The sequence below is a fragment of the Gopherus flavomarginatus genome, chromosome 9, assembly GCF_025201925.1.
Source record: "Gopherus flavomarginatus isolate rGopFla2 chromosome 9, rGopFla2.mat.asm, whole genome shotgun sequence".
Lineage (NCBI taxonomy): Eukaryota > Metazoa > Chordata > Testudines > Testudinidae > Gopherus > Gopherus flavomarginatus.
The window spans coordinates 18,302,301-18,315,479 of record NC_066625.1 but is presented as its reverse complement, the minus strand read 5'-3'; the positions used below and the strand labels follow the sequence as shown (position 1 = coordinate 18,315,479).

General features: G+C 44.5%; 1 protein-coding gene across 1 annotated transcript; it reads right to left on the bottom strand.

Moving 5' to 3' along the window:
* Positions 1-404: 404 nt before the first annotated feature.
* Positions 405-12,268, bottom strand: ARL6IP1 (ADP ribosylation factor like GTPase 6 interacting protein 1). The gene is made up of 6 exons (XM_050967775.1): positions 12,124-12,268; positions 7,679-7,812; positions 4,993-5,112; positions 3,743-3,860; positions 2,954-3,038; positions 405-1,554 (listed from the first exon to the last, which is right to left on the bottom strand). Exons 1-6 carry the CDS (start codon positions 12,157-12,159, stop codon positions 1,436-1,438), a joined length of 612 nt encoding a protein of 203 aa, XP_050823732.1. The 5' UTR covers positions 12,160-12,268; the 3' UTR covers positions 405-1,435.
* Between the last annotated feature and the right edge of the window lie 911 nt (positions 12,269-13,179).

Below are 13,179 nucleotides of genomic sequence, written 5' to 3'. Positions count from 1 at the left end.
AGGTCAGTCATAACCAGCTGCTACTATGAAAGCTATGAGAAGCAACAGTGGAAGGAATTCCATTTGCTGCAGAGAAGACATTAGTCTTCTGCTCCCATGACATTCCAGGTTTCTCAGCAGCCTAAGCACTACTTCTCAGATTGAAAAAAACAGCAGTTATACTAACAAGCTTTACTCTTTGAGAAAAAATATATCACACACACACTTGCTATCGTTAGAATAAGTGCAGTAGTTCAGTAAGAAAGACTATTCTTTGAGATATATTTGTGAGGTGGAAGCATAGAAGTACTTTCACATCTCCATGGAAGCATAGAAGTACTTTCACATCTCCACTCTCCATCCTGGCAAAGATCAGATACATTGTGAACACATACCAGGGATGGGCAAAAGAGCAACTCTTCAAAATGGTTCTCAAATCTATATTTTAAATTAAAAGGTATCATCGTTTACCTGTTTTACAGCTCAGACAAACATTGAAGAAAGATCATTTTAAAACAATGTTTAACCTTTAAGATGTCTTGATAGGTTAACATCTTTCAGCTTTTTACTTGAAGAAACAAGTACAGTTTTAAAAACAAGTCATAACGCAGAAGATATTATTTACAAGAGACATCTCATACATCTATGGACAGTACAACATACATAAACACAGACTTGTTACATGGCTCCATGACTACAGCAGTTTTCCAAATAATTGACTGTTAGGGTACATATACCCTAGCTCACTTTCAACATAGTTTCAGTGCAACAAATTGACAGTTACACTACAGCTAGTGACTAAATTCACAATTTAAGTGTTCAGGAACCCTATTTGGCAGAAATAATCCATAGTTTATTCAACTGACTAAGCGAGCCAACAGAAACAAATAAATACTATTTTAGCTAGGCCATAGATTCATTTTTAGCCATAATTCTGCACAAGTGCCCAGAGAAAGAACTGCATGGGAATGAAGACTTAATTGCTCTCTTCCCAGTAGAATCAGTAGTAAAAATCTCCACACCAATTAACTAGTTCTTAAATCACATACTTCACTACTTTCTGCACCCACAAATCAGTAGCCTGTTGATGGTGGGGCAACACTACTAACTTCATTATGAGGATACTATTTATACATTACAAAAGTGCCAATTCTTGTGCTTTTGTACCCAAGACTTCCCGCATGGTATGGATGTTAAATAAGTTCAGCAGGGCTCCCCATTGCATAAAATAGGTATTTCCCATATATAATCATCAGCAGCCTACAAAGCTATGTGCCTACCAGAGCAAACACGAGACACTCAACTGTTCAGAGAATGGCATTTCTGCTGAATAGGGACCCAATTTAAATTAGAGCCAATGAGCAAAGTAACTGCTTCTATAATATTAAGTATACATGAATTCTAGAAACTGTTCCCAGGGACATCTTATGCTGTAGCTTAATTAGCAAGTGATGCTTCATTCATTTTTCTTCTCCTTTTGCTTGAGAAGTTTGTTAATCTCCCTTTTTGCCATGCCAACATACTTCGAAATGATTCCATGTTGGTTTAATCCAGGAAACAGCAACAAAAAACTCACTAAAATGAGATCAGACAGAACATAAATTACTTAACAGTATATATTTTTTTAGAAAAAGTTCCTTTCACTAAAACCCCACATGTTCAATGAACCCTATTAAGTGTTCTTTATACAGTAACTCCTCGCTTAATATTATAGTTATATTCCTGAAAAATGCTACTTTAAGCAAAACAATGTTAAGCTAATCCAATTTTACACATACCATATAAGTTTTAAACAAACTATTTAATACTGTACACAGCAATGATGACTGTGAAGCTTGGTTGAGGTGGTGGAGTCAGAGGATGGAATATTTCCCAAGGAATGCCTTACTGCTAAATGATGAAGTGGCACTTGGCAAAGCCCTCAAGGGTTAACATGTTGTTAATGTGGCCTCACACTCTACAAGGCAGCACAAATGGAGGGAGGAGACACAGCATGGCAGAGAGAGACAGACACGTGCGTGTGTGTGTGTGTGTGAGAGAGACACACACACGCACTGCCCCTTTAAGTATGCTGATCCTACTCTAAGTACACTGCCTTTTTAAGTAGATCAGCAAGTTAAGACAGATATCAGAGGGGTAGCCGTGTTAGTCTGGATCTGTAAAAGCAGCAAAGAATCCTGTGGCACCTTACAGACTAACAGATATTTTGGAGCATGAGCTTTCGTGGGTGAATACCCACTTCGTCAAATCTGACGAAGTGGGTATTCACCCACGAAAGCTCATGCTCCAAAATGTCTGTTAGTCTGTAAGGTGCCACAGGATTCTTTGCTGCTTTTACAAGACAAGACAGTAGTTGCTGTCAGCAAGCTCCCTCCATCCTGAGCACTGTTGTGCCCCCCAACCCCCTCTCTGCAGAGATGGGGTACGAAGCAGGGGGAGGGGGATACCCTGACATTAGCATCCCTCTTCCCCCTCACCCCCAGCAAGCAGGAGGCTCCTGGGAGCAGCTCTAAGGCAGAGGGTAGGGAGCAGCACATGGCAGTGGGGGGAGGATCAGCTGAACTGCCCAGCAATTGATAGCCTGCGGGGCAGCTTCCACACAACGAACTTAGTGGAGTTGTTGGGGGGCTGCTAGTCCACCTTGGTTCCAAGCCCCCACCACCTAGCTCCAACAGGCTGCTCTTTCTGCAAGCAGTGGACAAAGCTGGCAGCTGTCAAACAATGTTATAAGGGAGCATTGCACAACTTTAAACGAGCATGTTCTCTAATTGATCAGCAACATTAACTGGGATGACATTAAGTGGGAGTTACTGTGTTGCTTTTCCTTTCCCTGGAAGTAGGAAATTAAGTTCATCAGAAAACAGTGAGTTTCAAACAAATTAGCAGTTTAGCATGTGAACTTTTGGCTATCATGTCTATTCAGAAAAGGGAAAAATTCTTGCTTGCATCCACTCTGCAAAGTATAAACACTTACCTATAAGGTACGTGAGGAAGAGATTATGAACTTGCTGTCCTACCCAAGCAATTCCAGCAAGAGAACAGAGCATGGTCATGAAGTACTAAGAATCAGAGAGAAAACATAAGTTACTGAAGTCCTGTCCGGGATTTTACAAAATTTTAAATTCCCAAATTTAAAAAGGGAAACTAACTTCCAACCACTTTATTTGGAAATACCCCTCGCTCACCCAACCACAAACACTATAGTTACAAGCATCATTTAAAATGCCTGACTTGAGATCAGACAAATGTTCTCATATTTTCAGTTTCCCAGTATATTAACGGTTCCTTTTGTTTGCAAGGGTCTTTCACACTGATGTGTTAGAGAAATATTTGTGTGTAATTGCACCACCATTACAACTGGTAAGAAAACTAGCAAGTGCAGCATCTGAAGCTATTTTTAGGCCTTAAAAGGAGCCTGGTTTTAAGATGGCAAACACTTACTGAAAGACATCTATTTAAGATGGTCTCAGAAGTTGAGCTCCTCAGAGTTGTTATACTCTACTTTAAGGTTAAGGCTGGTCAGAGTTTGAGTTTACACTGAGAAGTGTTTTGAACCCTCATTTGGTAGATTCACAAAAATAAGATGCATTTCCTGCATTGCAAACTCAACCAGAGTTGCCATATCTAAATACAAGATGCCATTTCATAAAGGGACAAAACTCTTGTTTCAAATATAAATAAAGCAGAATCACAGTTTAAGTAATTTTTTTCAGCCCCAAACCCCGGTATGTAAAAACTCTTCAGGGCCAAGTGTGCAATGTACCATTTTAGGCTTTTCTTCCTTCAACGTGAAGAGACGTTTCCACCAGCCAATAATTCTGCGACGAGTTTTTACCAGGTTGCTGCAAATTTCATGAAATCTTTGCTGTTGTTCTGTGGTCCTGTTTAAAAAGAAATTTTTTGAACTAAATTGACTACAATCTGAAATATTTTGACCCTAAGGTATCATCCAAAGGTCAGTTTAAAGTTCATTCCTCTTTCACTAAACACAAAGAACATGCAGAGATCTTACCTCTTCAGCATCAGTATTATCTACACTGAAGCATGATCTTGCTTTTGTTTACTTTTACATTTCCTTAAATTACTGCCGTTTTATTGAGCACCCTATATTTATCAATTGACTGTATACTTTGAACTTGTTTTTGAATTCACTGTATACTGAATCTCTCAGAAATTGTGTAGTAATCTTTCAGGGGCAATTCAAAAGGCTTGCATAATGCTACATTAGAGCATGCACAAAAGATAGATGCGCACCTCTGCTGAAGTTTTATCTGCTACCAAGTCTGGCTACACTAGCTGATACTCCTGCATAGAATTCTGCCCCCCTCCCAAGGTCTTACCCTGGCATTAGCCGATTATCCCACTTAGATTCTGTTTTTTTAAAAACCAACATGCAATTCTCTAGGTTTTCCTTCCAGTAGGTCAGGTTATCGTTACTTCTTTCTGTAAAGTTCACTTTCCTTCCCCCAAGTTGAAGTGTTATCTCCCACCCAAATTTCTACTCTAGGTCCCTGTGTATTACTTTCTTCATCCTTATTTATGTTCAGTACTACTCCATTTCAGTACCTACAGTCTTCATCCATGTGCTGTATACTTCCCTTTCCAGATTTTTAGTTAGGCCATATTTAACACAAATCACTCCCTGTGCAAGTTTGAATTGTTAAGACTTGAACTGTTAGCTTTAAAAGAGTGAAGTTAGTAGTGGGGCAACATCTTAAAGCAGATTGAGGCAATATTGCCCTTCACTAAAGACATCTTTAGCTGGAATGAGGCAGAGCTGGGAAGACGTGCAGTACCCCACCTTCCTCATCTTCTAAAATAAAATGAAGTTTGACTTCTTAAGAGTGGACTCATTATCTTTGGGTTAGTAGGTGATGAGTGCCTGACCCTTACATGCTACGGTATACACAACTGACCTGATATTAGCCACTCAACTGCCCATTTTGACAATGTTCATTTTCATAAATTGGAAAGCTATAAGGGGTTTATTTCTCTAGTTTTGATTTTACGTACCATTTATTAGAGCCAAAAATTCTAGGAGCAAGAGCAGGAACAAGATAGTCAGCCAGACACAGGAACATGACAAAACAAGAGACACCTGAAAGAACAGAAGGGTCCAGGTAGTAGATCATCCTGTAAAGAAAAGGCAATATAAAAATTGCTTTTTTGTGGATTTCTGAAAATTCAGTCTAAATCTTTAAATTGCTGCATTTAAAAAGGATGTTGTCTGAGTGCAACACAAATTTAGATTTAAACAAATTTAACAAGTGGTTCAAAGTTGCTCTCAGCTCCAGTGATTTAAAAAAAAACCCAGTACAGAACTATTCCCCTGCAGTACCTTCCATTGAAAGATCACTGTATTGAATACAAGTGAAAAGAATGAATGCAACAAGCAAAACTGACTTCTATTGTCTACTCTAGAACAAGGGAAATGCAATAATAATGGCATAAGTATACCATTTCTTTAGTTTGCAGGTAGTAAACAAGTGATTGTTGTATTTAAGATGACAAGCAACTTTTGTGGCAATCATGGATACCAAACTAGTTAACACTAAAACCTGCAGCAAGGCAACGTGCTATGCAGATTGTTTAGCAATACAGAATGTTTACACTATTTCAGGAAGGGACAGTTACTTCACTTGTACTTCTTATTCTATGAAGATGTCATCTTAAGACTTGTCACTCTTGATTTGCAGTTCCCTAGCACAGGCATGCAAAACACCATCCCAAGGACAGCAGGTTGGGGATACTTCCCCAACTCACATTAAGTGTTGACACACCAAGGAGCTTTTATGAAAAAACAAGGCATGGGGAGTGCTAGCTCAAGAATCAAGAAACTGATAGTACTTTATCCCTACAAAAAGTGAGTTATTTTCCAAGCACCAAAGAATCACTATTTGCACATTGTTTTCCACGCTCACTGAAGGTAGCACAAGTAGTAATCTTCTTAATCTAGAGCAGGGAAGATTTAGGTTGGATATTAAAAAAAACTTTAGGACAATTAAGTACTGGAATAGGTTACCAATGGAAGTTATGAAAACTCAGTCTTTGAAAGTTTTAAAGAACAGGTTAGACAAACCTGTCAGGGATAGTCTAGGTCCTATATCAGCATTGCGGGCTGGACTAGATGCCTTAAGATCCCTTCCTGCCCTACATTTCTAGATGAAGTGGTAGAACTTTCTAGTGTAGATGCAGCTGTATCTGTATAAAGATATTTCTATCAGTATAGCTTGTTTTACTGTATGGGGAAAATCAAGAACTGTGTTTAGGCCACCCCTAGAATCTTTTATCCGCAACTGGCCCTGATCATCTCAGATACACGGGTCCTCAACACTATTTGGAGGTCATGAGTAGGTTTACTAAACTCTAGACTCTGCCCTCTCCTCACCATTCCAAGAGGATGCTCCCTGGGCCAGCTTCATGTCAGTTATGGAAGCACTCAGAGGATACAAGTCTATGAGATACGTCATCTTGAGCACTCAAGTGTTGTAATATTTGTAAGTATATCTGACATCTGTGGCACTACAAGCCTAACCCAAGGCACAGCTGAATCTGTTCATCAGTGAGGTACACTATTCTGCCCCTCTTCTGAGAGTCTGAGACAAAGTGACATTTTAAGAAAACAAGTAGTCTGAAGTGGACTGAACTTAAGTACAAAGATCTAAAGTGCTCTGACAACAGCACTTAACTGCTGACAGAAAGACCTGGAGCACAGCAGTAAGGTTCCTGTAAGGCTGTGTTTTTCAAAGTTTGGGTCATGGCATGTAAGGCACTGGGTTGCCTTGCTCAGCAATGAGGGACCCTAGGAGCTCTGATCAATGCTGTCCACCGGGATATTAGAAGTTCCACTGCTGGTGCTTCCCAGCTAAGGCAGGCTAGTGCCTACCTGGTCTGACACTGTGCTGCGCCCCAGAAGTGACCAGCAGCAGGTCTGGCTTCTAGGCAGGGGGCTCCGCGCGCGCTGCTCTTGCCCCAAGCACTGGCTCCTGGCCAATGGGAGCTGGATGCGTGTGTGCCTGCAGCCATGTGCGCGTCTCCGCATAGGAGCCGGACCTGCTGCTGGCTGTTTCCAGGGTGCAGTGCCGTCTGCAGTGCCAGGACAGGCAAGAAGCCTGCCCCTGCACCCCAACTGCGCCACTGATTGGGAGCCACCAGAGGCAAGCCCCCCCATCCGGAACCCCTTCTTGCACCCAAGCCCCTCATCCCTGAGCCCCTCTTGCACCCCAACCTCCTGCCCTAGCCCTGAGCCACCCAACCAAACCCCTCCTGCACCGCTCATCTCCAGCCCCAAGCCCTGACCATCCCACACACTAAGCATCTGCCCCCCACCCAGAGCCCACTCCCACACTGAACCCCTCATTCCCAGCCCCAGTCCACAGCCCACACCCCAACCCTCTGCCCCAGCCCTGATCCCCTCCTACACCCCAAACCCCTCATCCCCAGCTCCACTGGGTTGCAGGCATCAATAATTTTCTTCAACTGGCCTATGTGTGGGTCGAACGTGGCTTGTGCTCCTTCCTGTTACCACTGTTCTCAGAAAGAGAACTCTTTAGAGCTGGGGAGTTCTGCTTTACTTGCATAAGCAGATCTTGGAGTAAGAATCCTGCACACATGCCTCTTTAGAGAAGTAAAGACTTGCTAAGTTTCACTGCATTTTTGCTATCAGAAGATGTAAGTGGTCACAGGGTACTGCACTCACAGAAAAGCAAAGGAAACACCACCCATCAATATAAGTGGAAACCAAGCTCTCTCCCAACGAAGGATTTTGTCAGCTACCAGAATTACTTCTCCCCATCCTTGTAAATGTTCTTCCAAACTTGCAGTCTCTGCAGCCTGTATTTAAAAAAAAAAACAAAAAACCCCACATCATTCATTAAGAAAATCAAATAATTCTTGCATCTAAAGTGCTTTATAGATACACAAATTATATTAAATAAGGACCCCTGGCTGTGAAGCCACTTTCAACTAAATTATTTTTTATTAAGATACCAGATATGGTAAGTTCCTTTTTTCAGTCAGAAAATCAACAATTCACATCAGATCCAAGAGTACAGAATAAAGCGATATAGTCAGTTTCAATCAAAACAGCGAGACTGAAATTTTCCAATCAATTTGCGGAGAATGTCTCTCTAAATCCCCTACACTGTTTTGAGACTCCCAACCTGAACAGGATCCCAAGACATACTGCTATATTAAAAGATTGGTAATCTGCTATTTTTAGACATAGAAGAAATCCCCCAGTCTAGTGTTTCCCAACTTTTATTGGTTCCCATAGCACCTTCTTGAAAATAGGATATTTGAAGTACCACATGCAAATTTCTCTTTCGTATGCACATTTAATTTAGCCCTTCATAAGCTTAATTTAAGTATATCCAGACTGAAGTAAATGCCTAGCAGGCCTAAAATATTAGATAATAACTGTCTGGCTAGAAAATAAAAATTCGAAGAAAAAATTCTCCAATGTCAACCTTTGTTTTTGTTCCAATATGAAACAAAAGCAAGACCTTTCTCCTCCCTCAATAAATACTTCTGAAATAGCTAACAGAACAGTGATTAGGGCACTCACCAGAATATAGCAGACCCAGATTCAAGTCTCTGGTCTGAATTATGCAAACCAGGTACTTGCTGAATATGGGTTTCCTACAACCCAGGAGAGTGCCTAACCACTGGGCTACTGGCTATTCTAAGGTGGGTTTCTGGTTTTGACCAGAAATTCTGTTCTGTACCTGAGAAACCTTCCTGATAAAAGTTTCATCTGAACGATACATTTCAGCTTTCAATTTCCAACAAAAAATTTAATCTAAAAAGTTCTCACCCAACAGCAATTATAACATACAACAAAAAACACAATGAAACCACCACTAGGTCTTTTATGTTACTTAAATTACAACAAATAAGTATATCAAATGATGTCCTGATATATTTTGATATGCTGCTAAGCTTCAGTCAGTAACTTGACTAACTTGTTTAATTTACATTTGATGTTCCTGCTAATTCTTATTTGGGTTATTGCTGAGTGAATGCCAAAATTCACTTTGCTTCTTTAAAAAAAACAAAACCAAAAACCACACAAAACTGAAACACACAAAATGTTTTGATTTTTTTATTAGCTTTTGCACACATTTTTAAAAGTGCTGTTAATGAGAAAATGGCTGTGCTTGTGTATAAGGGCAGGTGGCTCAGAAGGAAGGGGAAAGGGGGAGTCTTGGCTTTACCTGGGCATCAGATATCACCTGGAGTAGAAGCTCTCTTACTCCTCAGCAACTCCAGCCTCCTCCCAAGCAGGGATTGCAGTTAGCCAGTTCTGCTGCTGAAGAGCCAGGTGACTCTCCTTAGGGCTTGGCTACACTCACTTCAAAGCACTGCCCTGGGAGTGCTCCCGAGGCAACACTTTGAAGTGTGAGTGTGGTCGCAGCACCAGTGCTGGGAGAGAGCTATCGCAGCGCTGCACGTACTCCACCTCCTCATGGGGATTAGCATGTGGCACTGTTAACACCGGTGCTTTACAGCGCTGTATCTTGCAGCGCTCGGGGGGGGTTCACTCTCCTGAGCGAGAAAGTTGCAGCACTGTAAAGTGCCAGTGTAGCCAAGGCCTTAGTCTCAGAGACAGGCTTTTATCCAGAGAGTCTAGACCAGGGCTAGGCACTTTTCCTGAGGGCCACATCTGGGTGTGGAACATGGAAATAGCATGGCAGGCCATGAATGCTCACAAAATTGGGGGTTGGGGTGCAGAAGGGGATGAAGGCTCTGGCTGGGGGAGCAGGCTCTAGAGTGGGGCCAGAAATGAGTTCAGGGTGTGGGAGGCCATGGGGGGGAGCATGAGTGCTCCAGGGTGAGGCTGGGGGATGCAGGAGGGTTCTTTGGGCTGGGATCAAGGGGTTCAGAGGGTGGGAGAGGGATCAAGGCTGGGGTGGGGGGGGTATCAGGGTTCAGACTGCAGGCAGCGCTTACCTCAAGCAGCTCCCAGCAGTGGCATGACCACCCCCTGCACGCTGCCCCCATCCACAGGTGCTGCACCTACAGCGCACATTGGCCATGGTTCCCAGCCAATGGGAGCTGTGAGGGTGGCACTTGCAGCCAGGGGTCTCCGCCCACTGTCCCTGCCCCTCCATGCATATGAGCCAGAGGGGGGACATGCCACTGCTTCCAGGAGCTGTGCAGAGCCACGGCACGCACAGAGCAGGCAAAACCTCAACCCCCAGCTAGAGCATCAGAGCAGGATAAACCCCAGCCCCCGCTCCCCGGTGGGAGTTCGAGGGCCAGATTAAAACATCTGAAGGGCTGGATGCAGCCCCTGTGCTGTAGTTTGCCCACCCCGTTCTAGACCCAACTGACACTACCCCCCACATGTGGATGTGCACACTTCCCTAGGGAGACAGGAGGAAAATCCCCATGTGCCCCAGGTCTCCCAGTACTGCAGGGCCCAGTCTGCAGCCTCTGCAGGGTAGGGAGTGAAGAGGGAGTTCACACTCTGCAGTGGCTTTGTTTGTGACAGGCCCTTTTATCTCACCAATCCCTACAGCTGCATGAATTGAACCAGCCACGTATGTGTCTCTCTTTTTAAAGATGAGCTCTGAAGGGTGATATAGAACTTTGCAAATTCACTTCAGCAGCTCAAGTTGTGCAGCTTGGTGCAAGCAGAAAGCTAGGCTTAGCAAAAAATAAATAAAAAAAGTCTTATTCACCATTATGGCTCAAAGCAGGCAAGTGCATTTTGCTTCCCAAGCGTTTTCTGAAATGCTGCAGTGCAGGGAATGACTGTACATGAAACACTTTTTTTAAAAGATCTTTTGGGTATCACTTTCAATAAGGTCTCTTACCACAGAGTTTGGGAACCTTTTGCTCTAATATAAATAACAAAGGGGTTAACCACTCATACAAAGTCATGGTTAATCCATCAGACTTCAAGACCAGAGAACACCACTGCAGTGAGAATGTATATTGATAAGTTTGTTGTTTCAGTTCTCCTCTTAAAAGTGAATTAGAATGATTTTTCCAGGTTGTTTTAGTTTGTGCATTTGGTAGCACCTACATCTAGTCAGTTTCACTATTTCCACCTTCCTATATTTTCAAGGAGTAACTTCCCACATTTTGTCTATTTGGAATTTTTAGAATAAAACAAGTTGAAGAATCTTAAACTATAGTTATAAAACACATGTCCAAGGGAGTACCCAAAACAACTACTCAGTTCTGTTTTTTTAAAACTTTACAGTGAATGGAAGATGAATTAATTCTTCCCCTGTTCTGCTACCACCACCCATCAAGTCTTCACTTCTTCCACCATCAGCTTTGTAGCTATATCCATCCCTTACATTAAACTGTCCTACTAACCACCCTGCAACATCTGTGGTCTTCTTACATCTGTCAAACACCAAGTGACACCCAAAAGAGGCTGAATATGAACATCCCCTGAAGAAAGGCTGATCGCTTGTAATCTGTGAGAGAACCTAAGAAAGAAAGCCTGTATATATTAGGTAAAAGACCATCGGATTTTTAAATTGCATACAAGGCTGGGCCAATTAAAAGTGACCAAGGCCTCGTGGGGGCTTTGCTTGGAAGCGCCGAGCTGATCCCTGTCCCCTTCATTAGCGGGGCAGGTGCTAGCAGCACAAGGATGCCCTGCGCGGCCAGCGGCTGCAGCCCTTCTGCGCGCACTGCCCGAGGCCACCACAGGTTGGGGGAGGGGAGGCTGAACTAGCGGAGACCTTTGGCCACCGGCGCTTGGGCGGGCTCAGGCGAAGCACACGGAGGCTGACAGGCCACCCTGCGGCTCCACACCCCGGGCAGGCGGCTCCACGCCATCTGCCCGGAGAGCGGCCAGGGGCTAGGCTCGGCCTCCCGCAGCGAGCGCTCCGTCCCCCCCGCACACACAGCCGCTGCTGCGCAAGGGGGAGCCGGTCCCAGCAGCCTCTCCCGGCCTGGCTCCCTTCCCTACGGGATGCCGGAGGCGACACATTTTCGTTGGTCGCCAAGCCCGGCGGGAGAGCGAGGGTTGAAGACGCGTGGGGGGGGGGGGGGGGCAGAGGAGCCGCAGCCCCACTGTCCCTCCGCCCCCGAACAGACCGCGCCCGGGGCGCAGCAGAATGGCGCAAAGGGCCGGAGACGCTCACGTCCCCTTCCGGCTTCTCCGACAGACCCGCTCACCAGCTGGTTCGCGCTCCTGTTGTCTCCCTCCGCCATTTTGTGCGAATCTGTGCGCTGCTGCTGCTTCTCGGCCTCTGGCCACGCCCTCCCGCTCGCTGCGCTGCAGCCGCCAAACTGCGCTGCCGCGGCCAGCCAGGCACCCTGGCCGCCGCCCTTATAGACGCGGCGTCCAGTGGGGGCGGGGGAAGCTGCTGGCTCCACCCACACGCCGTGCCCGCCCAATTGGTTGGCCGACTCAAACCCCGGGTCAGGCCAATCCCAGAGCGCTCAACTGCATCCGGAGCCTGCTGGCAGTTGTTGTTTGAATACAGACAGCGACCAATCAGGGAGCTGCTTCTCCCTCTCTCTCTCTCTGTAGCGTACAGGGCTAACTGGTGGCCGGTTCTAATCGAGCGGGTGGCGTAGGGGGAAGCGCCCCCGTGGTGACTGTACCAAATCTCCCTGGGGGTGTCGCTCCCTTGTCTTCCTGGGGGCACTGAGAGGGGGAGTCCCTCAGCTCCCGCACATTTCCCCGGGGGCAGGGGTAGGAAGATCCTCCAGCATTCACAGCCCCCCCACATTTAGGGGGGAAGGGGCAGAGAGACGAAGGCTTCATTGCCATTCTAATGTCACTGTTAAACAGTAGAATATCAACTGAAATTAAATAATTTTGGATGCTTTTTACATTTGCAAATATTTTGATTTCACAACCCAGGATACAAAGTAGACAGTGCTCCCTTTACCTTGTTATTTTTTATTACAAATATTTTTTAGTTCACCTCATACAAAGAGTGTAGAGCAATCATTTTATGGTGACAGTGCAATTTACAAGTGTAGTTTTTTTTTGTCGCAGTAACTGCACTTAAAAACAAAACAATGTAAAACTTTAGAACCGACAAGTCCACTCCAGCCTACTTCTTGTGCAACCAGTTGCTAAGACAAACAGAGTTGTTTACATTTGCGGGAGATAATGCTGCCCACTTCTTATTTACAATACCACCTGAAAGTGAGAACAGGGGTTCGCATGGCACTGTTGTAGCTGGCGTTGCAAGGTCTACCCCTTCATGCTTCGGCCAC

What these genes read in the sequence shown, in the direction of transcription:
- ARL6IP1 (XM_050967775.1), bottom strand. Translation starts at nt 12,159, where the DNA reads ATGGCGGAGGGAGACAACAGGAGCGCGAACCAGCTG. An exon ending in GGTGTTTCCTTTGCTTTTCT is followed by an intron (nt 5,113 to 7,678) that starts GTGAGTGCAGTA and finishes TTTTCTTTACAG; the next exon opens with GATGATCTACTACCTGGACC. An exon ending in ATTTTTGGCTCTAATAAATG is followed by an intron (nt 3,861 to 4,992) that starts GTACGTAAAATC and finishes CTTTTTAAACAG; the next exon opens with GACCACAGAACAACAGCAAA.